The 25351-nt window shown below is 44.2% G+C and overlaps 1 protein-coding gene across 2 annotated transcripts in view; it reads left to right on the top strand.

Annotated features, from left to right (window-relative positions):
* Window positions 1–25351, top strand: part of LARGE1 (LARGE xylosyl- and glucuronyltransferase 1) — a 613949-nt gene that overhangs the window by 130050 nt on the left and 458548 nt on the right. For both annotated transcript variants that reach the window (XM_061417244.1, XM_061417245.1), the window contains exon 2: window positions 24634–24821. In XM_061417244.1, coding sequence (XP_061273228.1) covers window positions 24716–24821 — 106 coding nt within the window. In that variant the 5' untranslated portion in view covers window positions 24634–24715. The remainder of the gene's footprint in view (window positions 1–24633; window positions 24822–25351) is intronic.

The raw sequence follows: 25351 nt of genomic DNA, 5'->3' as shown, positions 1-25351 counted from the left end.
AAATTGATTTTATTGGTTTTGAAATATATTTTATTTGTTGTGGTTGTTCAGTTGATAAGTTGTGCAACCCCATGAACTGTAACACACCAAGCTTCCTTTTCCTTCACTATCTCCCAGAGTTTGCTCAAACTCATGTCCATTGAGTCAGTGACGCCATCCAGCCAGCTCATCTTCTTTTGCCCCCTTATATTTGGTATAAAATATAGAAGTCTGAAATTGTGGAAATTAAAAGACATTTCTCCTGTAATGAAGAATGTTAAGACTTTACCATGAAGACTTATTTTTAATAAGATCATAGGGGGAAATGTCCTGGTCAGTCCCCACCTGCTTTTACTTCCTACTAAGGATGAAAACATCACCTCTTGGATTAAAGCCACTAGCCTGCCTCCTAGTCCTCAGGCCATGAAACTTTACTCCCCAGCAATTTTTCAGAAGTTTGGATTAACCTGTAAGTCAGGGTGTTTCAAAGATCTTCAGAAATTTTCTATCGTCCCTGTTTAAAATTGGGTGAAAAATAATATGAGCAATTTTACTTGTATTTATTTTACTTAGAAAGAAGCCCTGAGGGAACTTACACTCTAGAGGGGAAGAAAGTAAAGAAATAAAATAACCTTGCAAATAAGTGTATTTTGTAAAGATGGTACATGCTTAGAAGGAGTGGTATTCCCTGAGCAAGTGAGAACTGAGACTTGTGTGGGATGTTAAGGGGATAAAGGAGAAAAGGATCTGGAAGGTGAAGATGCTCAGAGACCCTCTGGAGAGAGTGGGCAGAGAACTGTCTGGGGAGTAGGGAGAGAACTGTGCCTCTGACCTCCCTCCATGGTGGCTTTATATAAGGTCAGGATGTTTCATACGATTTCCCAACTTCTGGGGAAAAAAGAATCCGTCTTCTCCTACACAACCTCTGCCAGCTCTGGAGAGTCTGAAATGGAATTCCAAGGGATGTAACTGTGACATGTGCACTGCAGCATGCCAGCTTCCCTGTCTTCCACCATCTCCGAGAGTTTGCTCAAGTTTGTGTGACTTGAGTCAGTGATACCATACAACCATCTCATCCTCTGTCACCCCCTTCTCCTTTTGCCTTCAGTCTTTCCCATCATTAGGGTCTTTTCCAGTGAGTCAACTCGTCCCATCAGGTGGCCAAAGTATTGGAGCTTCAGCTTCAGCATCAGTCCTTCCAATGAATATTCAGGGTTAATTTCCTTTAGGATTGACTGGTTTGATATCCTTGCTGTCTGAGGGACTCTCAAGAGTCTTCTCCTGCACCACAATTCCAAAGCGTCAATTCTTCAGCACTCAGCACTAGAAAAACCATGGCTTTGACTATATGAACCTTTGAACATAACTAATTCCTCAAAGGAGAAGTGCCCCTAGGCTATGGAATAGCAACATTGAATCTTACCTTCCAGCTTATGATGGCACAATTGGGAAACAGATATTGGGGATGCTTTATTATTCTGATTCAGTCAGTTCACTTCACTCAGTCGTGTCCGACTCTTTGTGACCTCATGGACTGTAGCACACCAGGCCTCCCTGTCCATCACCAACTCTCAGAATTTACTCAAACTCATGTCTATTGAGTTGGTGATGCCATCCAACCATCTCATCCTCTGTTGTCCCCTTCTCCTCCCACCTTTGATCTTTCCCAGCATCAGGGTCTTTTCAAATGAATCATTTCTTCACATCAAATGGCCAAAGTATTTGAGTTTCAGCTTATTCTGATTAATACACTTGTATAAGAACCTTCATGTTCCTTTGCATTACAACATGCATGTCATATTAAAACATCAGTTTTCCTCTATCAAGGGCCTTATTAGAATTTGGAAAGCCATTTTTCCATCTTCCCAGCGTCTAAGCAGTGTGCCCTACTTACTTATGCCCTAGACTACAAGTTTCTTAAGGAATTCTTCATTTTCTCATGATCCCGAGTTTTATAATTTGAAACCATGTTTTTGCTACTTACAGGATTTAAAAAAAAAAAAAGGCAGGCAGAGTTGGCTTCCAGGCGATTTAGAGCTGCCTATGGCTTGAGTGCCAAAGAATTGATGCTTTTGAACTGTGGTGTTGGAGAAGACTCTTGAGAGTCCCTTGGACAGCTAGGAGATCCAACTGATCCATCCTAAAGGAAATCAGTCCTGAATATTCATTGGAAGGACTGATTCTGAAGCTGAAACTCCAATACTTTGGCCACCTGATGTGCAGAACTGATTCATTTGAAAAGACCCTGATGCTGGGAAAGACTGAAGGAAAGAGGAGATGGGGGTGACTGCCGGGAGCCAGTGTGAGGAACTCCGCCCGTGGCAAAGGTCATGAGGAAGGAGGCTCAGCATATGCAAAGGCAGGATCGAGCCTCAGGAGTCCCCCTGGAAATTCTCGAGCATCTACCCCTAAAACCAGAATCTGCCTACTTTACTGCTTTGTGCTCTCACCTACACCTCTGACTTTACAGGGGGCTGTCCCCCACCACCATCTCTCTCTCTGAAAAAGCGTTAACTTACAGCTCCAGTTAATAAAGTTCCTGGGCATGACAAGAGTGTTTCAACCTACAAACTCCTTTGGAAGTCCTCTAGCATGCCTGAATAGGTTCTTCCGGCCACATGTGATTGTTCAGAGCCTCCCAACTGTGAGAAGCATGAGATGTTCTAAACTGTCTAAATACAGATTCTTTGAGCAGTTAAAAAATTGATTAGAAATTGTATTGGTGAAGGGTTTTTCACTTGTTGGGCCAATGTTTGCTGCTAAGTTTCCATATCCCTTACCTACTGTGTCCCTGGGAGTGTACTGATTAATATAATTGGTATATAGAAATGTAAGTAGTAGCTTTAATGTTTGTAACCTTGGGCCCTTGAGTTAATTCTTTTCTTGTTATAGCCCACCACACCTTTGCCCTATAGGAATGCAACTTTATCTAATGCTTTTGGAGGGTGGCACCTGACTTTAGAATAATCACCTTTAGAGAAAAATAAGTTTTCTGAAAAAAGGATCTTAAAATGTTGACAGGCCTCCAGGCCAGAAGATGATGTAAATCACCTAAACTTTTGCATATGATAAGTTTTCAGGAAGAAAGCCTGGCTTACTGCTGACTCTACCCCTTCCCCCATTATCCCCTATGCACAACTTAAGGTATAAAAACTACTTTGGAAAATAAAGTGCGGGCCTTGTTCACCGAAACTTGGTCTCCCCATGTCGTTCTTTCTCTCACCTGGCTGAATTCCCATCTGGAGCATGGAGGCTCGTCAAGCCTACTAATTTTGCCTGGGCTTCTAAGATCTGACCAGGGAGGCCTTAGTGTCTCCTCTCTTTGGGGAGAACTGGAGGACGCCTGCGGCCTACATGGGTGACGCAAATTCCTTGTCTGGAATTTTATTGGCTTTCCACATAAACCAAGTTATTCAGCCTCTTTTCTCTGCTGAATTTTCCTACTGAGCTATCCTTATTCTATTACTCTTTATGTCTCTGATTAATATTTAATTAAAGCTATTGTATCCAGTTCACCGATGCCATCCCCGCTTCGAATTCCCTGGATCCACTGGGGCTGGACCCCGGCAGGTGACAGAGGATGAGACGGTTGGATGGCATCACCAACTCAATGGACATGAGTTTGAGTAGATTCCAGGTGTTGGTGATGGACAGGGAGGCCTGGTGTGCTGCAGTCCATAGGGTCAAAAAGAGTCAGACACAACTGAGTGACTGAACTGAACTGAACTGACTATGGCTTCCAACTCGGGGCATTTTAAACATTCTCTGTCTTTCTCCTTTCTTGTGTTTCTTCATCGTCCTGCCCTGGTTGTGGAGACTTAATATCTCATGCCTGTAAATATCTACTCTTTGTTTGCACAAAAATAGTGCACAAAATGGATTAAATAGCATTTCCTTTGGAGAAGGAAATGGCAACCCACTCCAGTATTCTTGCCTGGAGAATCCCAGGGACAGAGGACCCTGGTGAGCTGTCTATGGGGTTGCACAGAGTCGGACACGACTGAAGCGACCTAGCAGCAGCATTTCCTTTCTCTCCTGACAGCTTGGACTTTTTTTTTTAAGTGTCTTTGACAAGAGTCAGCGCCAAATGGCACCCCACTCCAGTACTCTGGCCTGGAAAATCCCATGGACGGAGGAGCCTGGTAGGCTGCAGTCCATGGGGTCGCTAAGAGTCAGACACGACTGAGCGACTTCATTTTCACTTTTCACTTTCATGCATTGGAGAAGGAAATGACAACCCACTCCAGTGTTCTTGCCTGGAGAATCCTAGGGACGGGGGAGCCTGGTGGGCTGCTGTCTATGGGTCGCACAGGGTCAGACACAACTGAAGTGACTTAGCAGCAGGGCCAAATTACTAAATCATCAGGGTGACCCTTTCTGTTCATCAGCTGGTAATGAGCTTAGGAAATTGGGATCTCATCTGGCAGACAGAATCATTTTGTTTGACAAACAACTTAAAAGTATTTGTAAACAAGAACAAATTGGGATATGTCATTTCCAACCCCCCCCCCTACTGCCCCCTGCCAACAAACTGGGCCTATGATCAGGATTGCCTGGGTTTTAGAGGTTTCTTTTGTCTTTAAACTTTACTGAGAAACAAAGCACTGAATTTCTTCATATTTTAGTTACTACCATTGTGTTGTCAGCCTGGTGAATCCCGAATACAGCAGCCCTTCCAGAATTAATGAGTAGGGTGCATTAGACAGTGGTCCCCACACTTTCTGGCCCCAGAGACTGGTTTTTTGGAAGATAATTTTTCTAGGAGGGATGGGGAAAATGGTTTCAGGATGATTCAAGCACATTACATTTATTGTGCACTGTATTTCTGTTATTATGTTAGCTCCACGTCAGAACATCAGGCATTAGATCCCAGAGGCTGGAGACCCCTGCGATTAGAAAGGATGCTAGAAGCCGTGCGAGTGAGATGTGGTTTGACCAGTTATGTGTTGATTTGATGATGATGATAAAACTGAAACAGCAGCTCAAGAAAACTAAAATTCAGAATCTAGACTTAATTCTGATCTTATGCTCTCTAGATAACTTTGGACACGTCATTCCCTTGTCTGAGTCCCCGTTTCCTTATTCACATAATTTGTATTGGATTCAAGAAATGCTCCCTTTGCAACTTTTCTTTTAGATTTAAACGTATTGATTTTTAAATCTGTACCTATATATATCAATTTGCCTTAAATATGCTTGTTAAAGTTTCTTTCTGCTTTTTCTTATCCACAAAGCTGAAATTACCTTCTTTCTTTCAGTTTCAGTGTTCTAATAAATACAAAATAAGTAAATGTACTATATATTCCCATTTGTGTATGGGTGTACATAAAACAGTGGCTTTTTTTCTTTCAGGCCCCTCTCCTCTGAGAACTAATGAGACAAGTCATGTAAATTACTTAGCACAGGGCTTGGCACATGGTAAGTACTAGGTAAAAATTCTTTGCTAGGTAAATAATGGGTCACCCTGGGTAGACCAGTTGACCTTTACCCATGTGCCCTTGTTAAATTAATTGTCCCAGATGATCCCAATTGGAAGCTGCTTTGGTCTCAGGATGGGGCCTCTGCTATCTGCTGTCTTTCCCTCTCTTTGCCTTCACTGGTTTGTGGAATGTGTCAGTGTGAAATTATAGATTTGAAAAAAAAAAAAAAAAACAAATGTCATGAGAGGAAAAATTTACCTTATTCCTCTCTCTTCAAGTGGCATGGGAAATGAAAAACGTCCAAATGAAGACAAATTTATTGGATACCAAAACCACCAGGCTATTGATTCTTAAAGCCAGACAGCAAGGTTATGAATTGGGTGATAAAAATGGAAAGCATTTAGCTTGACTTCTAAGATGGGAACTGCGTTGTGTTATCACAGCTCTTGGGTGCTCCTGACAGCCCCACAACTAATGAACTCGCACTTCTTAACTAGACTGTTTACTTTATGTGCTGCATCTGTCTAATGTGCTGTGGGAGTGAGATATATCGGAACAATTTGATTTTTTTATAGAAGGCTGGATGCCTGCGATTTAATCTGATTTAATTTGAAAGTGGCAGGAATGTTAGCTGAAAGTTCTTACCTACAGCTAGAAAAGGAAAAGATTGTTAGAAACCATGAATAGTTCTGGAGTCCTGCAGAGAAGGGATTTAAATCTCCCCATGGATTTTGGAACTGATAAGCAGATGTTGTGTTTTGGGTGTCAGAGATCAGTTATGGAACCTGTAATTATTTTAATCGGATGCTGAGGCCTCAAGAAAGTGAGGGTCCAGTTGGGTCATGAAGTCAGTTGCTAGAACTCAGTGTTCTAGAACTTGCCTTTATGCTGTTCCTTTGACACCATTTAAAGTATTGACCACCTGATGCGAAGGGCCAACTCACTGGAAAAGACCCTAATGCTGAGAAAGATTGAGGGCCAGAGGAGAAGGGGGTGACAGGAAGTGAGATGATTAGATAGCATCACTGATTCAAAGGACATGAACTCCAGGAGATAGTGGAGGACAGGGAAGCCTGTCGTGCTGCAGTCCATGGGGCTGCAAAGAGTCAGATACAACTTAGTGACTGAGCAACAACAGAGTGTTGAAACCCGTGGTAGTTTTCAGGCCATCTCATCCATCCTCCACTTGTCTTGAGTCAGCCCCACTCCTCTTTGACCTGTGACCCCTGGGGACTGGGTATCCCTGACCCTTTAGAACCAAACTACCTCTTCCTGACTCTTCCTCATGTTGCTTTCTTTTCTTGACCTTTGTGTGATGGTGAAGGTAACTGTTATGGAATAAATCGTGTCCCCGCAAAATTTATATGCTGGAGTCTCAGCCCCCAGGACCTCCATATATGTTAAGATGTCATTGATGTCAGTAGCTGGAATGAGATCATACTCGATGAGGGTGGGCCCCCATCCATGTAAAGGCCAGAGCTGTGCTACCCTAGCTGAGGAACCACCAGAAGCTCAGAGAGAGATCTGGAATGGGTCTTCCCCTAAGTGTCTTCAGAGAGAGCATGCCCTACTCACACCAAGAGCTTGGATTTCTAGGCAAGTAATGTGAGCAGTGGGGAGCAGTAGATGAAACTTCACTTGCTTGCCTGGCACTCACCTCTTACTGTGCAGCCCAATTCTTAGCAGGCCGTGTGGACCAGTACTGATTAGAATTTCAATATATTAAACCTCAGGAGATACATTCAGTTCATTGTATCCACATGTGGAGCATGTCCCCAAATCAAGGACATGGCTCTTGGCTTGGTCCCCAGCCATCAGGTTAGCCTCTGGGTTGCACTTTCTTTGGCACAAACCCTGTCCTGACACTACTTGCAGAGTTGTTGGCTTCCTCAAGCACAGATACTTAGGAATCTCTCCAGGAGACATGGAATGAAGTTGATGTCTTCTTCACTTGCAAGTCAAGGCCATCTCAATCTTACTCCCTCCACCCATCAACCTTGTCATGTGATGGCTCTGTGTTCTGCTCACCCAAAGGAGTGATTGGCTGCCGTCCACTGCCCCAGGCATGCCCTTTCACTTTTCCCATGGTTCCCTCATCTTCTAGGATGACTGCTGTCTCTTCACCAGCATTTTGACATTGTGGCATCCTCTTTGGCTCCAGTCAAATGTTTTTCTCCTGAGAATCCTTCCTTCCCTGGCCCTGTCTGTGTTCATGTTCATGGCATCTATGTCTGTCTGTTTGCTGCATTCTCACAGGGGATCCTCAAGGCAGGGATGGGGTAAAGGACAGCTGTCAGAGTCACTTCTGTATCCCTAGCCCCAAGCCCTGGGCCCAGAGTAGAGCATGGGCCCAGTAAACATGGCCTGTGTGCAGTGGATGAATGGCAGAGAGTAGAGGAAAAGTAAAGAAATCACTGCCTTCATTTTCATTTGCCACAAGAGTTATTTGCATAAAATCTCCATCGGTCTCTGCACGAGGAGGAAAAAATAGACTCGGCAAGTTAGACACGTAATCCTCCAACAGTCGGGAGGACTAGAGTGCATTTTGCAGTATCGGCCCTTGTTAAATGCTTGTGAGTGTTTGCTTAAGCAGAATGAAAATGTGAGGCAGGCCTGCCTAAGTCATCCCTTTCCAGAATGGAAATCAAAAGAATGAAGACCAAAACACTCCGATGGGTGGCTTCACGGGTAGCCTTGTGGATGTGATTAAGAGCTGATTTAACATTCAGAAGAAAAACATGAAAATCAGCCTTTGTGGAGCTAGAGTCTGACCCCAGGAAAAGTGTATATCCTCAGGAAAGATCAATTTGCATTCAAGATCTCTTTGGCAATGCATTGTTCAAAGAGGTTAATATTGTAAGTGGAAATTTTTGATTGCTTCACAATTCTTTTCCCCCTTTCTGCTTCTCCACCTGTGTCACCCCAGAGAGAGCTCTACGTTAGAAGTGATATTCACAATGCCTGCCTGTGGATGTCTCTATTAAACTTGAGTTCCTGTCCTTAAAAAGCAGAATCCAGGTTGGATGGTGTAATAGAAGGGGAGGAAATTAGGAAAAGTACCTGGAATGGAGATCAATGTATTTTGCTTTCCCAGGCCACAGGAGGTGACTGGAGGAGAAGATGACCACTGTGAATTTGTAGTTCTTCCTGGCAACTGCCCCTTGGAAACATGCACTGAGCCCTTTAATATGGGATGGACAGGTCCCCCCTGAAGAGGTGGTGCCTTCGACCTGGGTTCCCCAAAGGCAACAAAGGGTTTCAGCCCTTTGTTATTTTGGGCTTTATAACTGTTTGGGGGCTGTCCTGTGCTTTGTAAGATGCTTACTAGCATCCCTGACCTCTACCCACTAAATGTTAGTAAAACAGGAGAGAAGGGGGCAGGACACAACCTTTAAAAGAATGGCATAGCCATAGGACATGACAAAGACTGGTTAGAATCAATGGGTCCAAGATGGTGGAAGATTTCACTTCCAGTAGACCTTAAGCCTCATTATATGCTCATGTTATACATTAGCAACATCTAAATGACACACCCACCAGTGCCAAGATAGTTCTGGGACTGACCATAAAATGTAAAAATGTGGGTGGTGGCCCAAATCCTGGAAATCCCTGTCTCTTCCCCCAAATAATTGGAATAATCCTCCCACTCAGTAGCCTATGAAACTACCCAGCCAGTAAAAACTAACCAGGCCATATTTCAAGGCTCTCTCTATCCTTCTGAGATGGCCCACACTCTGTCTATGGAGTATGTTTCTCTCTAACAGATCCACTTCTTACCTATCACTTCATCTCCAAATTCAAATTCTTTCCTAATGAAACAAGAACCTCAAATTCACTGGGAAGATTGGTACCCCATTCTCTCCTGTCTTGATCAAAAGTGTCCCTTCAGTTCAGTTCAGTTCAGTTCAGTTGCTCAGTCGTGTCCTACTCTTTGTGACCCCATGAATTGCAGCATGCCAGGCCTCCCTGTACATCACCAACTCCCAGAGTTCACTCAAACTCACGTCCATCGAGTCAGTGATGCCATCCAGCCATCTCATCCTCTGTCGTCCCCTTCTCCTCCTGCCCCCAATCCCTTCCAGCATCAGAGTCTTTTTCCAATGAGTCAACTCTTTGCATGAGGTGGCCAAAGTACTGGAGTTTCAGCTTTGGCATCATTCCTTCCAAACAACACCCAGGGCTGATCTCCTTCAGAATGGACTGGTTGGCTCTCCTTGCAGTCCAAGGGACTCTCAAGAGTCTTCTCCATCACCACAGTTCAAAAGCATCAATTCTTCAGCACTCAGCTTTCTTCACAGTCCAGCTCTCACATCCATGCATGACTACTGGAAAAAAACATAGCCTTGACTAGATGTACCTTTGTTGGCAAAGTGAGTAGGGCACTAGACCATTCAGGTATGATGTAAATCAAATCCCTTATGATTATACAGTGGAAGTGAGAAATAGATTTAAGGGACTAGATCTGATAGAGTGCCTGATGAACTATGGAAGGAGGTTTGTGACTTTGTACAGGAGACAAGGATCAAGACCATCCCCATGGAAAAGAAATGCAAAAACCAAAATGGCTGTCTGGGGAGGCCTTACAAATAGCTGTGATAAGAAGAGAAGTGAAAAGCAAAGGAGAAAAGGAAAGATATAAGCATCTGAATGCAGAGTTCCAAAGAATAGCAAGAAGAGATAAGAAAGCCTTCCTCAGTGATCAATGCAAAGAAATAGAGGAAAACAACAGAATGGGAAAGACTAGAGATCTCTTCAAGAAAATTAGAGATACCGAGGGAACATTTCATGCAAAGATGGGCTTGATAAAGGACAGAAATGGTATGGACCTAACAGAAGCAGAAGATATTAAGACGAGGTGGCAAGAATACACTGAAGAACTGTACAAAAAAGATCTTCACGACCAAGATAATCACGATGGTGTGACCACTGACCTAGAGCCAGACATCCTGGAATGTGAAGTCAAGTGGGCCTTAGAAAGCATCACTACGAACAAAGTGTCCCTTAGACATTGCTAAATGTCCCTATGTATAGAGCAAAATCACCCCCAGTAGGGAACTACTCGTTTTAGAGGCTTACCATGTTGATAAGCAGGAGGTAGTCTAATAGGAACAGGAAGCAGCTGGTGGAAAGGCAGGGAAATTTGAAGGACATGGTGCCCCTCATTTACCTGGTGGGACTGTACTGGAAGGTGTGATTATGGTGGACCTGCAGTGACTTAGTTAGCAGGATTCAGACCTCAGAGGCCTTTAAAGTCATCCTGAGGAAAACACATTGAATCTGAAGTCAAAAGTCTTGGGGCGAATCCAATGCCCCTCTTCCCAGCTGTGTGACCTGCGTTACTGAACCTTCTGAGCCCTGATACCCTTATCTGTAATGGGGACTCTCACAGATTGATTGTGAAGCCTGAGTGAACCAAGGCTGTCGGGGAGTGTCAATGGGATACCTGGCATCCTATTTGTGCAATGAACATTGTCTTCTTTCCCAAGCACTCCCACCTCAGTTAAATCCAGTTCTCTCTAGTTCTGCCACCACCAGCTCAGACTACTGTTAATCAAACTGTATTACTACAGACTCACCTGGGCTGTCTGCCTCAAGTCCATTCTTAAGCCCACAGCCAAACTTACTTCCCTAAACAGGATGGTGTGAAGGCCTGGAAGATATTTAAACTTTGTACTGTCTAACATCATGGCTCTCTAGCACCTGAAGTGTGGATAGTTCAGATGGAGATAGGCTGTTAATATAAGGAGCCCTTGAAGGAGAGAGTGAAAAAGTTGGCTTAAAGCTCAACATTCAGAAAACGAAGATCATGGCATCTGGTCCCATCACTTCATGGCAAATAGATGGGGAAACAGTGGAAACAGTGTCAGACTTTATTTTGGGGGGCTCCAAAATCACTGCAGATGGTGATTGCAGCAATGAAATTAAAAGATGCTTATTCCTTGGAAGGAAAGTTATGACCCACCTAGATAGCATATTCAAAAGCAGAGACATTACTTTGCCAACAAAGGTCCATCTAGTCAAGGCTATGGTTTTTCCAGTAGTTATGTATGGATGTGAGAGTTGGACTGTGAAGAAAGCTGAGCGCCGAAGAAGTGATACTTTTGAACTGTGGTGTCGGAGAAGACTCTTGAGAGCCCCTTGGACTGCAAGGAGATCCAACCGATCCATCTAAAAGGAGATCAGCCCTGGGCTTTCTTTGGAAGGAATGATGCTAAAGCTGAAACTCCAGTACTTTGGCCACCTCTTGCAAAGAGTTGACTCATTGGAAAAGACCCTGATGCTGGGACGGATTGGGGGCAGGAGGAGAAGGGGACGACAGAGGATGAGATGGCTGGATGGCATCACTGACTCGATGGACCTGAGTTTGAGTGAACTCTGGGAGTTGGTGATGGACAGGGAGGCCTGGCATGCTGCGATTCATGGGGTCACAAAGAGTCAGACACAACTGAGTGACTGAACTGAACTGAATGGAGAATAGAATAGCAATCCACTCTAGTATTCTTGCCCGGAAAATCCCATGGACAGAGAAGCCTGGCGGACTACAGTCCATGGGGTTGCAAAGAGTTGGACACAACTGAGCGACTAACACTTCACTTCACTTAGACATGTTAATTGAACAAAATATATTATTAAAACTAACTTCCCTTTTTAAAAATATTTTTTTAATGTAGACTATTTTTAAGGTATTTATTGAATTTGTTAAAATATTGCTTCCATTTTATGTTTTAGTCTTTGGCCCCTTTGGGTTCCCAGGTAGCACTAGTGGTAAAGAATTTTCCTGCCAATGCCGGAGATGTAAGAGTTGTGGGTTCGATCCCTTTGTTGGGAATATCCCCTGTAGGAGGACATGCAACCCACTCCAGTATTCTTGGTTCGAAAATCCCATGGACAGAGGAGTCTTGTGGGCTACAGTCCATGCGTTTTCAAAAAGTTGGACATAGCTGAGCCTCTGAGTCCAAACAAATGTGGAGTCTTAACTCCCCAAGCAGGACTTGAACCCACACCTCCTGTACCAGAAGGCAACGTGTTAACAACTGACCTACCAGGGAAGTGCCTTAACTTACCTTATTTACTTCTGCCTTTCAAAAAGTAGCTATGGAAAATAGGATGAGTTTTATAAGAGCTGCTATTGTCTTGTCCAAGGAAGCATATTGGTTCCTCATAGGAGAATCATTTCCAGGTACTAAGTACTGAAATAGAATTTGTTTCATGAGGTAGTCCCTTTTTAAAGTACAGAAGTAGTCCCTGTATAAACAGCAGTGATGTATTGAATAATGTGGTTATTTAGCACAGTTTATTTTCTTCCCTCCTAGTGGATGTTAGGATGGGCTTCTCAGGTGGTGCTAGTGATAAAGAACTCACCTGCCAACACAGGAGATGTAAGAGATGCTGATTCGATCCCTAGGTCGGGAAGATCCCCTGGAGGAGGGCTTAACAACCCACTCCAGGATTCTTGCCTGGAGAATCCCATGGACAGAGGAGCCTGGTGGGCTACAGTCCATGGGGTCACAAAGAGTCAGACATGACTGAAGCGACTTGGCACACACACACATTAGGATGTTCTTTCCCTTGTATGGTACTCCCTCTTCTGATATGTGCCACCTTGAGGCAGAGCATGGCACAGTCTTGTTTATTCATCCTCTCTCCTTTGTATGGATTGAGTGTTTGTGTCCCCCTAAAACCTGTAGGTGGTACAGTGGTAAAGAATCTGCCTGCCAATGCAGGAGATGCAAGAGATGAGGTTTTGACCCCTGGGTCAGGAAGATTCCCTGGAGAAGGAAATGGCAACCCACTCCAGTATTCTTGCTGGGAAATCCCACGGACAGAGGACCCTGGCAGGCTACAGTGCATGGAATTGCAGAGTCTGACACGACTGAGTGACTGAGCACGTGCACACGTGCACACACACACACACACACACACACACATATACAATCTGTGTGTTGAATCCTAATGCCTCAGTGTGATGGCTTTGGGAGGTGATTAGGTCATGAGTGTAGAACTCCCATGAATGGGGTCAGTGTTCTTATAAAAGAGATCCCAGGGAACTCCCTCACCTTTTCCATTTGAGGGCACAAGGAGAAGGTGGCCACCTACAAACCAGGATGCACCAGACACCATCCTCACCGGACACTGAACCTACTCGTACCTTGATCTTGGGCTTCTTAGTCTCCAGAACTGTGAGAAATAAGTGCTTGATGTGTATGTCACCAATGTATGATATTTTTGCTGTGGCAGCCCAGATGAACTCAGACGCCCTTCTGCACACTTTGTGGATGTCACAGCAAGGAGGCGGTACTCTCTACTATCTTTAGAATTTGATCAAGCAGCTAAAAGTCAACTACTTCATTTTAATGTTATTACTACTATTAATACATAGCATCTTATGTTGTGTAAATGTATTTGGAATTCATTTGCTGTCCTTTGATCCTTGCATCAGCCCTTAATACTTGATATTTGCCATGGGTTTTCAGACAAAGAGATGGATGGTCTCAAGGTATTGAATGACTTTCTGAGATCCTGAAGCCAATGGGAAGAGCCCAGGTCCTGACTCCCATTCCTCTGTAAATGCCATGAGGTCTGTATGAAATCATGCTGTGCCTTGGGGTTGTATTTTAACATAATTAGAAGCAAAATGGTCAAAACTCTCAGGCTGTAGGTAGCATGTCCTAACTGCAGAGTTTTAGAAAGATGGGTGGTTAACTACTGAGGTCATGACCCTAGGAAGGGCTCCGCCCTTGATGTGGGCCATAGCAGTTGTTCCAAGGGCAGAAGAACCTATTTTCCCACAGTAGGAGAATTGACTCCGCAGTGGGATAAAGACAAAGTAAGCTGGTGGGGATGGACCCTTTGAGACCTTAAATCACAGTGAACTCCACGTTGTCAGCGTTTGTTTCAAAGCATATTGCATGTGGCTATTACTCTTGCAGTTCACATGACCAATCTTTACACAGTGCCTCCAAGGCCAAGTGTCATTTTCTAAATGAAAAAAGAGATCAAGAGTGCCAGTTTGATAGGCCAAAGGGTCATCTACAGGAGACTGAGGCTTTGGGGCCTGATACACAGAAAGGAGATGGAGGAGGAAAGTGACTGCTGATAACCTTCAGGAGGGGGATGCTCTAGGCCCAGTGCCTCTTGTGTGCTCTTCCTCCAGGGGCAGAGAAAGGAGAGGAAGTTGCCAAGGTGAAATTTGCAAGCAGCCACAGACATCACAAAGGATTTCTGAAGGGCACACCATTACCGCAAGGCCCTAATTGAGATACTGTGAGAATTTTGTTTCTCATATTACAGATGGCATATGGTCAGACCACTGACTGGCAGGCTTTTGTTTAAAAGGGATTTGGGGACAATACTAGAGTGACAGCAAGGTGCGTGCTCGCCTAGGCTCTCCTGGCACCTTTGACCATTCATTCAAGGAATACCTCCTGGAATTTACCATTCAGAAAAGAAGACATCTGGGGAGAAAAGGAATGTATAAATTAATTATCTCAAAGGATAGGATAGTTAAGGAATCTGGGATGGACATGTACATACTACTATTTTTTAAATGGATAACCAATAGGAACCTATTGTATAGCACCTGGAACTCTGGATATAGCCTGGATGGGAGGGAAGTTTGGGGGAGAATGTATACATAGTATGTATGGATGAGTCCCTTTGCTGTTTACCTGAAACTATCACAGTATTGTTAATTGGCTATCAGTCAGTTCAGTCACTCAGTCTTGTCCAGCTCTTCACTACCCCATGGACTTCAGCATGCCAGGCTTCCCTGTCCATCACCAACTCCTGGAGCTTGCTTAAATGCATGTCCATCGAGTCGGTGATGCCATCCAACTATCTCATCCTCTGTCGTCCCCTTCTCCTCCTGCCTTCAATTTTTCCCAGCATCACAGTCTTTTCCAATGAGTCAGTTCTTCGCATCAGGTGGCCAAAGTATTGGAGCTTCAGCTTCAGCATCAGTCCTTCCAATTAATATTCAGAACTGATTTCCTTTAGGATTGACTGGCTTGATCTCCTTGCAGTCCAAGGGACTCTCAAGAGTCTTCTCCAATGCCACAGTTCAAAAGCATCAATTCTTTGGCGCTCAGCTTTCTTTATGGTCCAGCTCTCACATCCATACATAACTACTGGAAAAACCGTAGCTTTGACTAGACAGACCTTTGTTGGCAAAGTAATGTCTCTTCTTTTTAATGTGCTGTCTAGGTTGGTCATAGCTTTTCTTCCAAGGAGAAGTGTGAGTGCTGCTGCTGCTGCTGCTGCTAAGTTGCTTCAGTCGTGTCCGACTCTGTGCGACCCCACAGACAGCAGCCCACCAGGCTCTGCGGTCCCTGGGATTCTCCAGGCAAGAACACTGGAGTGGGTTGCCATTTCCTTCTCCAATGCATGAAAGTGAAAAGTGAAAGTGAAGTCGCTCAATCGTGTCTGACTCTAGCGACCCCATGGACTGCAGCCTATCGGGCTCCTCCATCCATGGGATTTTCTAGGCAAGAGTACCGGAGAGAAGTGTGACTAGGACTTGCCAAATGACTGACAAGGACAGAGAGAACCATGGGGGTCACCAAGGAACAGTGATCTTCCTTCGAGGGAGGGGCAATACGATTCTGTAGTGACAGCTGGAAACCAGGAGGGTGGAGACTGTGCACTAAAAATTAGTCACAACCTGAAATTAGAGTTATTTTATTTGGTGGGAATGTTAAGGACTTCAGGACCGGGAGACATTATCTCAGTAGCTCTGAGAAAACTGCTCCAAGGAGTCAGGAGAGGGAGTCAAGCTACATACTAGTTTCCATAAAGGGGGCAGGCAGTCTGAACATCAAAGATTTTTGTTAAGTAGTGAGGAAAACCAGATTCAAGCCACGGAATTTAGTGTTCTATGTATGGGAAAATGCAAGCCTCTGGGCTCACTGAATTCATTCCTTTCATATGCACCTCAGCTGTCTGGGGCCAAATCCTGTTTCCCGTCACTGTAAGGGGTGACAGGTGTGGTGGATGGCTGCTTCTTGCTTCTCACCCCCACCCACCCCCACATCCTCAGCAACCTCCATGGGGAAAGGGGTGGGGGCATCTGCTGGATTTCAGGCGTTGTGTTCTCTTTTGGGAGCCCTCATTCACATTAGGAGACCAGAAATTGCTGATAGCTGTGACTTTTTTTTTTTTTTTTTGCCCACCTATATGGCAGGAAATATTTCATTTCACAAGACCAAATTCCTAGCCCTTAGGTATGTGGACTCGGAATGCCACCTGCCATATCAGTAAACTTAGAATGTTGGGGCCATCAAACCCTCAGCTACTGCAGCCACCCCCAGCTGTGCACCCTGAGGGGACTCGAATGGGCAGGAACAGGATCCTGGCCTCAGATAGCTAAGATGCTTATCAAAGGAATGATTTCAGGGAGCCCAGACCCTTGTATCTTCCCATACATAGAAAAGCACTATATTCATTAACTTGAGATGTCTGGTTTTCTTTAATTAACAGCAATCTTTTGATGTTTCAATTACCTGTTTTTTTTTTGTTGTTGTTGTTGTTGTTGCAAAACTTCTATACATCCTGGCTCCTCCCTTACCTCTTCAAGAGCAGTCCCTCAGAGCCATCTGAGAGACTGCCTCCAGGGCCTGAAATATTCAGAAAGTCCACCAAATAAAACATAATTCTTAACTTTTATGTTGTGCTTTTGTTTTTTCTCCCTAGTTGATGTGTATTTGCCTTGAAAGAGTAGGGGAAAGGCTTTTCTCCTGGGAAAGCAGTGGTCTAGGGGACAGCTGTTGCCTTCACTCAAGAGCTGGAGGTAGAATGAAGCAAGGGGAAGTTGAGGATAAAGCAGAATTTGTTGCTCACATAATAGGAGTTCCGCAGGATTCCATGTTGGATTGGGGAGGAAGGAGTGGGTTGGAGGTTGTGTGACAAGAGTCGTTTGTATGATAATGAACATCCAGGGAGGCTGCTGGCTGTGCCTGAGATATTCATACCTTGACCTACTCAATACATATTTATTGACCACCTTTTTATATGCCAGATACAGTGCTGACAACAAAGAAAACAGGAGTGACCAAATGGACAAGGTGCTTGCCCCTTTGAGGTATCCGCTCTGACTGGGGAGGGACAGATTGGTCATCACTGGTGTGTCCTGTAGCAAAGAACTGATTTTCTGTTTTTCCAGAAAATACTAGAATTTGAGTTCCAGGGTTTCCAGTAACTAATTCAGCATCCTTAGCCTCTCTTAGTCTTCCCCTTCTGTGAGATGGCTGAAGTGATGCCTCTGTAGGTGATGTCGGCGCTGTTCAGTCATTATTCAAATGTGTAAGAAGAGTTTTGATGGAAGGTCAGGATGGGTCCTGATGGCATTAGTGGTAAAGAATCTACCTGCCAATGCTGGCAACTCAAGAGATGCAGGTTCAATCCTTGGGTCAGGTAGATGCCCTGGAGAAAGAAATGGCAACCCACTCCAATTTTCTTGCCTGGAAAATACCAGGGAAAGTGGAGCCTGGTGGGCTACAGTCCATAAGATTGCAAGGAGTTGGACACAATTAAAGTGACTTCACACACACACACAGAGGATGGGTCATCAGAGCTACCGTTAGTCCTTAAGATGCTTCTTTTTAATTAGACACTTTTCCTTCTAGAAACCTGCTTCCAACTGCCAGAGAACTGTTGTAGTAAATATGCAGTCAAAGAAGTCCAGGAAGTAAATGGTGCTGTCTTCTGCACTGGCTGGTCCCTGTAGGGTAAGGTGAGGGGTAAGAGAGAGATATGTACATGCTCAGTTGCATCAGACTCTTTGCAACTCCATGGACTATAACCTGCTAGGGTCCTCTGTCCATGACATTTTCCTAGGCGAGAATACTGGAGTGGGTTGCCATTTTTCCTTCTCTAGGTTAGGCGAGGTGGTGATGCTGAAAACCTGGCCTCAGTGCACTGGTGCTGAATCGAATCTCAGAGACAGAGTTTGGTGTGCCATGGAAAAGAATAGCTTTATTGCTTTGCCAGCCAAAGGATGACACACAGTGGGCTCATGCATATCAAAACATTGTGTCCCAACCCAGAGGGATTTGGTGAGGAGTTCTACAGCAGTGGTTCAAAGGCAGAGTTGCTAATAGGAGCAGAGTGTGTATAGGGCCTGCACTCCTTTAATCTGGCCTCACGTGGTCTCCTGATGAGTGTCTCTGGTTCATGGATGAAGAATGCTAATACCTACCATTGGCACAGTGGTAAAGAATCCGCCTGCCCATGCAAGAGACCTGGGTTTATTCTCTGGGTTGGGAAGATCCCCTGGAGAAGGAAAGGCCAATCCACTTCAGTATTCTTGCCTGGAAAATTCTATGGACAGAGGAGCCTGGTGGGCTGCAGTCCATGGGGTCACAAAGAGTTGGCACTATTGAGCACATGTGTATAATGAACTTTTGTTGGGAGTTTTGGTTCTGTAAAGAACTCAGATATAGTTATGTGTATCCCTTGGGGTGGAACAAGGACCCTGCCCCAAGGCTGCAGTCTTATTTCTTGACTGCTTCTTTCTTGTCTCCCTTCCGTGATTAGCAGTTGTTCAGATTTGCTCTTTGAAACTCAGGGAAGCTCAGGGAGACTGGAATCTGTTCCCTACAAGCTAGAAATGGGAGAAACGGAAAGGCTTCTGTGCCCAGGAGCCCCACAGAGTCCTGCTTGGTTTCAGTAGGAGGCCAGCTTTGGGTATTAACTAGTTATTTACTAAGTGCTTGGGTACAGGCATCTTAAACAGTAAGGTGCGCTTGAATCACCTTGGATCTTGTTAAAATGCAGATTCTGACTTAGTAGGGCTGGGATAGGGCCTGAGATTCTGCATTTCTACTGTTACTGCTGGTTCAGGAACCACACTTTGAGTTGAGATGGCTAAGTATAAACTTCTGTCTTAGTTACTGGTAGAAGACTGGGATTCTTTGCCCTTAGGGGTTTTGATCTGATGCAGAGAGATTAATGCACAGGAAGTGACTAGAAAACAATTATGTGATCAGGAAATGTGCTTTTGACACCTATTGGGATTTAGGAAAAAAAGGAAGGAATGCCATCAAGCCTGGACTTGCTGGAGAGGTTCCAGAGAACAGCAATGACTTGAAATTCCTCCTGAGGTTCAGCAGAGGAGGAAGGACATTGCAGGTTCTGGGGCTGTGTATGAGAGGATGGCTTGGGTATAGACATGAGATGAAGGTGTCATACCAGCAATAGTATGAATAATGGTAATAGCCAAGCTAACATCAGTCGGCTATCTATCTGCTGTGTGTGGCGGGGGAGGGGTTGGGGTGGGGTGGGTGTATGTGTGCTCAGTCATATCCAACTCTTTGCAAATCCATGGATTGTAGCCCTCTGTCTGTGGGATTTCCCAGGCGAGAATACTGGAGTGGGTTGCCATTTCCTATTCCAGGGAGTCTTCCCGACCCAGAGATGGAACCTGCACCTCCTGCATTGGCAGACAGATTCTATACCACTGAGCCACCTGGCTTCCTCTCTGCTATAGGACCTATATTATAAGCTCAGTGAAGACAATTCTTTGCCTACTTGCTATAGGGGTGACAATGCTTGACTCTCAGGATTTGGTCAATCTTTTAGTGAGGCAAATTAGTGGCCCTTATCTGCTACATGTCTGTAGGATCAGTTTTTGGATCCTAAGTGATTCCTTTGGATTTTGACCATTGAATTCCTTAGATTTTTTTTTTTTTTTTTTGAAGGTTACTTAGATTTTTATTCCCTCTTCATGTGCAGTGTTTCTGGAAAATCTGCACATCTTGAACACCCATGAAGAATCATTTCTAATATCTGATGCTAATGAAAGGACAGCCCCTGTGCTGATGAGAGATGGCTGAACACAGCAGTGTTTGGAATGTAAACCTCTGGCTGGTCTTTTGAGTGGTAACCAGCCAACCATGGAGGGTATATTCCCAACTGGCATCCTACAGATGTTAACTGACTGCCCCTAGCATGCAAAGAAGGAGTAACACATACATATTACACTGTCAGCACAGAGGTATTTCGAATCACAAGCAATACAACAAGAAGTCATGATGATTTAAGTTTTTAAATATTTTTAAATGATAAAAGCAATGCATGCTCCTTATATACTATTTAGGAAAAATATGTGTTCGTATTTGTTGAAATTACCCATATGCTATACCCAGCGATAACTTCCAAAACATACCTTTTTCATATCTATAGCTATGATAGTATTTATACATTTATAAACAGTTTATCACATTGGATGAAGGATACTTGCAATCACATTTAATGTTCAACTTTGAATCCTACTTTTGTGGCTAAACAGATCATGATCATTTTTCTGGCACATACAGTGTATTTTGTAGATTTGAATTTAATTGGTTAAGATAGATGGGAGAAGACAAATGGAGTAGATACTTAGGAGGAGTGTTGGCCAAGAGATTGGATTTGGATTTGAGAGAGGGGTATTTAAAGATGACTCTTAGACACCTGGGTTAGTAAGTGAGGCCTTCTCCCTTCCCCCAGGCAAGAACAGTTTAGAGACTGGTTTTCTAGTTAATACATGAATATTTGCATATGCTTGGGATGTAATTTGCAGCCCACCTCTGTTTTTTCCCTTCCTTTCTTCTTGTGTTGATTCCAGTATTAACTTCCTGGAGGAACCTCTGATATAAATTGAGATTTTTCTTTAAAATGTGTTTTTAGTGCACAGAGGTGTCATTTAAAAGTCAAATTCATGAAGGAATATTTTTTACCTGCTGGGTTTAATTTCAGATGCCAGTGTTATCATAAAATGCAAACCACCCTAGACTTGGTTCTAAAACTTTGTACAAATTGTGCCAGTTGAAATTAACTTCTGCAGATGGAGAGAGGAGAGGACGAAAATAAGTGTTATAAAGAGTCTTAAAAAATGTTATTTAAATATTAATGCCACTTGAGTTCCCCTCCATATATGTTCCATCTTTTCCCTAAGTATCAACTTTTCTATAGCTTTCCAATTATATTTTTGTCTATTTAACCTTTTTGTGTGTGTGTGTGTGTGCAATGGGAGCAAACAATGGTGATAGGTTTGACCCTGGGAAAGAAAATAATCATAAGATTCAAGATGAAGGATTTAGGTTTGATCAGAAAGAAAATGCCCCCCGGCAGAGTTGATAGAATGAATTATTTAAGGAGAGCAAAGCTTGAGGTGTCTCTGCCCCAGATGTGTGTAACCTTTGGCGAGTTAATTCATCTTTCTGGATTTTAGTATTCTCATCCATAAAATGGGGAGGAAAAATAGTATTAATACCTACCTCAGGTTATTTTAAGAGTTAAACAGGTAAAAAACATAGGAAAGTGTTTGACAGATAAGAAGTGCTATTTACTGTTGGTTTTCTTTACCTTAAGTGAACTGTAAAAAAAGAAAAAAGTGATTTGAATATAATGGTATCACCTGAAGGGGACTTCCCTGGTGGCTCAGTGGTAAAGAATCCGCCTGCTGATGCAGGAGACGTGGGTTCGATCCCTGGGTCAGGAAGATCCCCTGGAGAAGGAAATGGCAACCCACTCCAGTATTCTTGCCAGAGAAATCCCATGGACAGAGGAGCCTGGCAGGCTGCAGTCCAGGGGGTCGCAAAAGAGTCGGACATGACTGAGCAACTAAACAAGACACCCACCTGAAGGAGAATTGAGTAGGCAGGTCTTTCAGGTTTAAAACACCCCTGTGGAATGTCAGGCAAGACCTATTGATTGAGATCTATTTTTTTAAACTAAGCTCTTTGGGGGTGGGGGAGAGTGGCCGGTGAAGGGATAATAATAGAAGTAAGGCTGCTTTTTGGCATTTTGGAAGGGGGTTAGGGTCACCTCTGCCAGGTGCTTGATCACTTTGCTAGTCACTTATTCTAGAGCATTCTCATTTAAGACTCATAACCACCCTCCTTGACAGAAGACGTTGCTTATCATAGAGAGGAAAAAAATGAAGCATCCCCAGAGAAGAGGGGGCTTCCCCCGTGGCTCTAATGGTGAAGAATCTGCCTGCTAATTCAGGAGACGTTAGAGACACAGATTTGATCCCTGGGTCAGGTAGATCCCCTGGAGGAGGGCATGGCAACCCACCCCAGTATTCTTGCCTGGAGAATCAATCCCATGGCCAGAGGAGCCTGATGGCTATAGTTCATAGGGTCAGAAAGAGTCGAACATGACTGAAGTGACTTAGCACACGATGCACAGAGAAGTGGGACTTGCTAAGGTCACAGCTCTTCAGGTGTGGCACCCAGATTTGCATCCAGATGTTTCTAACTGCATAGCCTCTGCCAACACTCCCTCTCCCTGAGAGATCCTCAGCATATCTGCCATCCTCCTTCTTAATGACTAGCAGTCTGTATGTAGGGTTTGTTTCCTGTGCTTCAGAATGTAAAACTTCCCTAAGAGGGACTTCTCAAGTCAACATTCTCCTTGTTTAAAGAGATTTTGCTTTTTCAGGTTTTACTTCCTCATCCACACCCTCTAGCCCTGTGGTCTTTGATCTGTTTTTAGAAAGAGCCATTCAGGAAATCCCATCAGAGTGGTTGCAGAAGAAAGCTTGGCCTTAACAGCTGAGATTGACTCCATTAGGTGTTCATTGCCAACAACTTGGCTAACAAAGACTCCTGAAGCTTGAGAGGGTCGCCTTTGGTTAGGATCCAATTTTGTTTATTTGTTCAACAGACAATCAGCAAGCCCTGCAGGTGACAGGCAGTAGGCTAAGTCTTAGTGAATATGAGGTGAGTCGGAGGGGGCACCTGCCTTCTGAAAGCACCAAGGGTGGTGGGGAAGGAGACACTTCAACCGGACCTTTGTCCCGTAGGGTTTAAGGGATACATCTAAGGGAACATTCAAATCAGCTCTTCCATGGCCATACCTTCCTTAGGAATCTGCAGGCTTTTGTGCCTGTCCGCCCTGTGTCCATGTGGACTTTTCACTTTCAGCCAGTATGTGATGTCCGTGTTAGGACTTGGGAGGAGATGAGACTGTATGACCTGCTGGTTTTTACATTTTTTTTAAATAAGTCATGTCCCTTCCTGGTCAAGTACTTGGGTGAAAGATCCTGGGCCCTCTAGTCCATCTGAATTGACCTTCTGCCTCTTCTTTGGTCCTCTCTCTACCAGCCTTCTGTGTGGTCTACAATTGTCCCTCTGCAGGCTGGTTGTAGGTTGTCTGTCTTCTCCTCTCCAATCTGTTCCTGTTTGAATTGTTTCATGCTTTTCTGGACATCTTCCCTGTGAAAGGGGTAAAACTGTAAAGACAGCCTCTGTGGAATGTTTCTAGGTTTTCCACAGTGACTGAGGTGCAGCCTCCCGACCATGATCTTGGGGCCTCTCCAGTCTCCTTTCCCTTGAGTGTGTTGTTCATCAGCCTGATGGGCCTTCTGCATCTCTCTCTGCTGGAACATGGGGACTGTTCTGCCTTCTTGACCAAACACAGATGGATCAGCTTCACTGGTTTGTGAAAGAATGGCATTGAAACATGTATAATATCATATAAGAAACAAATCGCCAGTCCAGGTTTGATGCAGGATACAGGATGCTTGGGGCTGGTGCACTGGGATGACCCAGAGGGATGGTATGGGGAGGGAGGTGGGAGGGGGTTCAAGATGGGGAACGTGTACACCTGTGGTGGATTCATGTTGATGTATGGCAAAACCAATACAATATTGTAAAGTAATTAACCTCTAATTAAAATAAATAAATTTAAATTAAAAAAAAATCCCAGTCATCACATTCTTGGGGTTCCTGATGTTGGTCTTTCTTGTTAGACTGTGCTTTTAGAGCCAGCCCTTGTTTTGGTCAATTTTGAAAATGCAGCCCTTGTTTAGTGCTTGGTACTTACAAGATGTTTACTAGGTACTCTTTTTAATAAGTGTTAGTCCAGGCTTCAAAACTCACCTGTGTACTTGTCTGTGTATATATGCATGAGAGAGAGAGAGAAACAAAGTGGGGGGTGTCTGTTACAGTTCATTTCATCCTGCATTTGTTTATTTTGTAAAGAACTCTTTTTGAGATTTGACAGAAAACAAAAAAATTCTGTAAAGCAATTATCCTTCAATTAAAAAATAAATTAATTAAAAACAACAAGGGAAAGAAAAAAAAAGAACTCTTGCAGTTTGGGTAGACTGCAAGACTACAGCATCATCTCTTGGGATGAAGTTGTAGATGAGCTGAACCACTCTCAGGATCTGCAGGATGTTTCTCTTTTGCAATTTGCATCCAGTGACAATGCTAAGAACTCAGCCCTTCCTCTTTGCTCTTCCTTCCAGAAAGTATTATGAGGGAGGCTGAGGACGCCACGCTCGGGGCAGAGACACGGCGCTGGGATTAGGGACTGCCACTTCTGAGAGGATGCTGGGGGTCTGCAGAGGGAGACGGAAATTCCTGGCTGCTTCGTTGACTCTGCTCTGCATCCCAGCCATCACCTGGCTTTACCTGTTTGCCGGAAGCTTTGAAGGTAAGAAGGAAACTTTTCCACAGGGAGAGGGGTGGAGGGAAGAAGGAACACTGGCTGCCCTGGAGTCCTCGGAACAAGCTCCAAGTCTTCTAATCCCAACTTCTCATTCTTTTGAACAGTGGAATATTGGTGCCCCATCACAGGGAAAGATTTGTATAGGTTTGGGTCTTCCCAGGTGGTGCTAGTGGTAAAGAACCCATCTGCCAATGCAGGAGACATAAGAGACATGGCTTCGTTTTCCTGGGTTAGGAAGATCCCCTGGAGGAGGGCATGGCAACCTCCTCCATGCCTGGAAAATCCCATGGACAGAGGAGCCTGGTGGGCTACAGTCCATAGGGTTGCAAAGAGTCAGACATGACTAAAGCTGCTTAGCATGCACATACACAGGAAACTGGAGGGAGTCAGTGATGGGAGGAGAAAAAGGTAAATACAAAGATAAAAATAAGGTGCCTCTGGATGCAGCAGTATAGTGGAGGTTACACAAATGTCAGATACCAGCCTTGTAGGCTGATCGCTGTGTTGATAATGGG

Source organism: Bos javanicus, chromosome 5 (genome assembly GCF_032452875.1).
Source record: "Bos javanicus breed banteng chromosome 5, ARS-OSU_banteng_1.0, whole genome shotgun sequence".
NCBI classification, from domain to species: Eukaryota; Metazoa; Chordata; class Mammalia; order Artiodactyla; family Bovidae; genus Bos; species Bos javanicus.
This window is presented reverse-complemented; position numbering and strand designations above follow the sequence as displayed.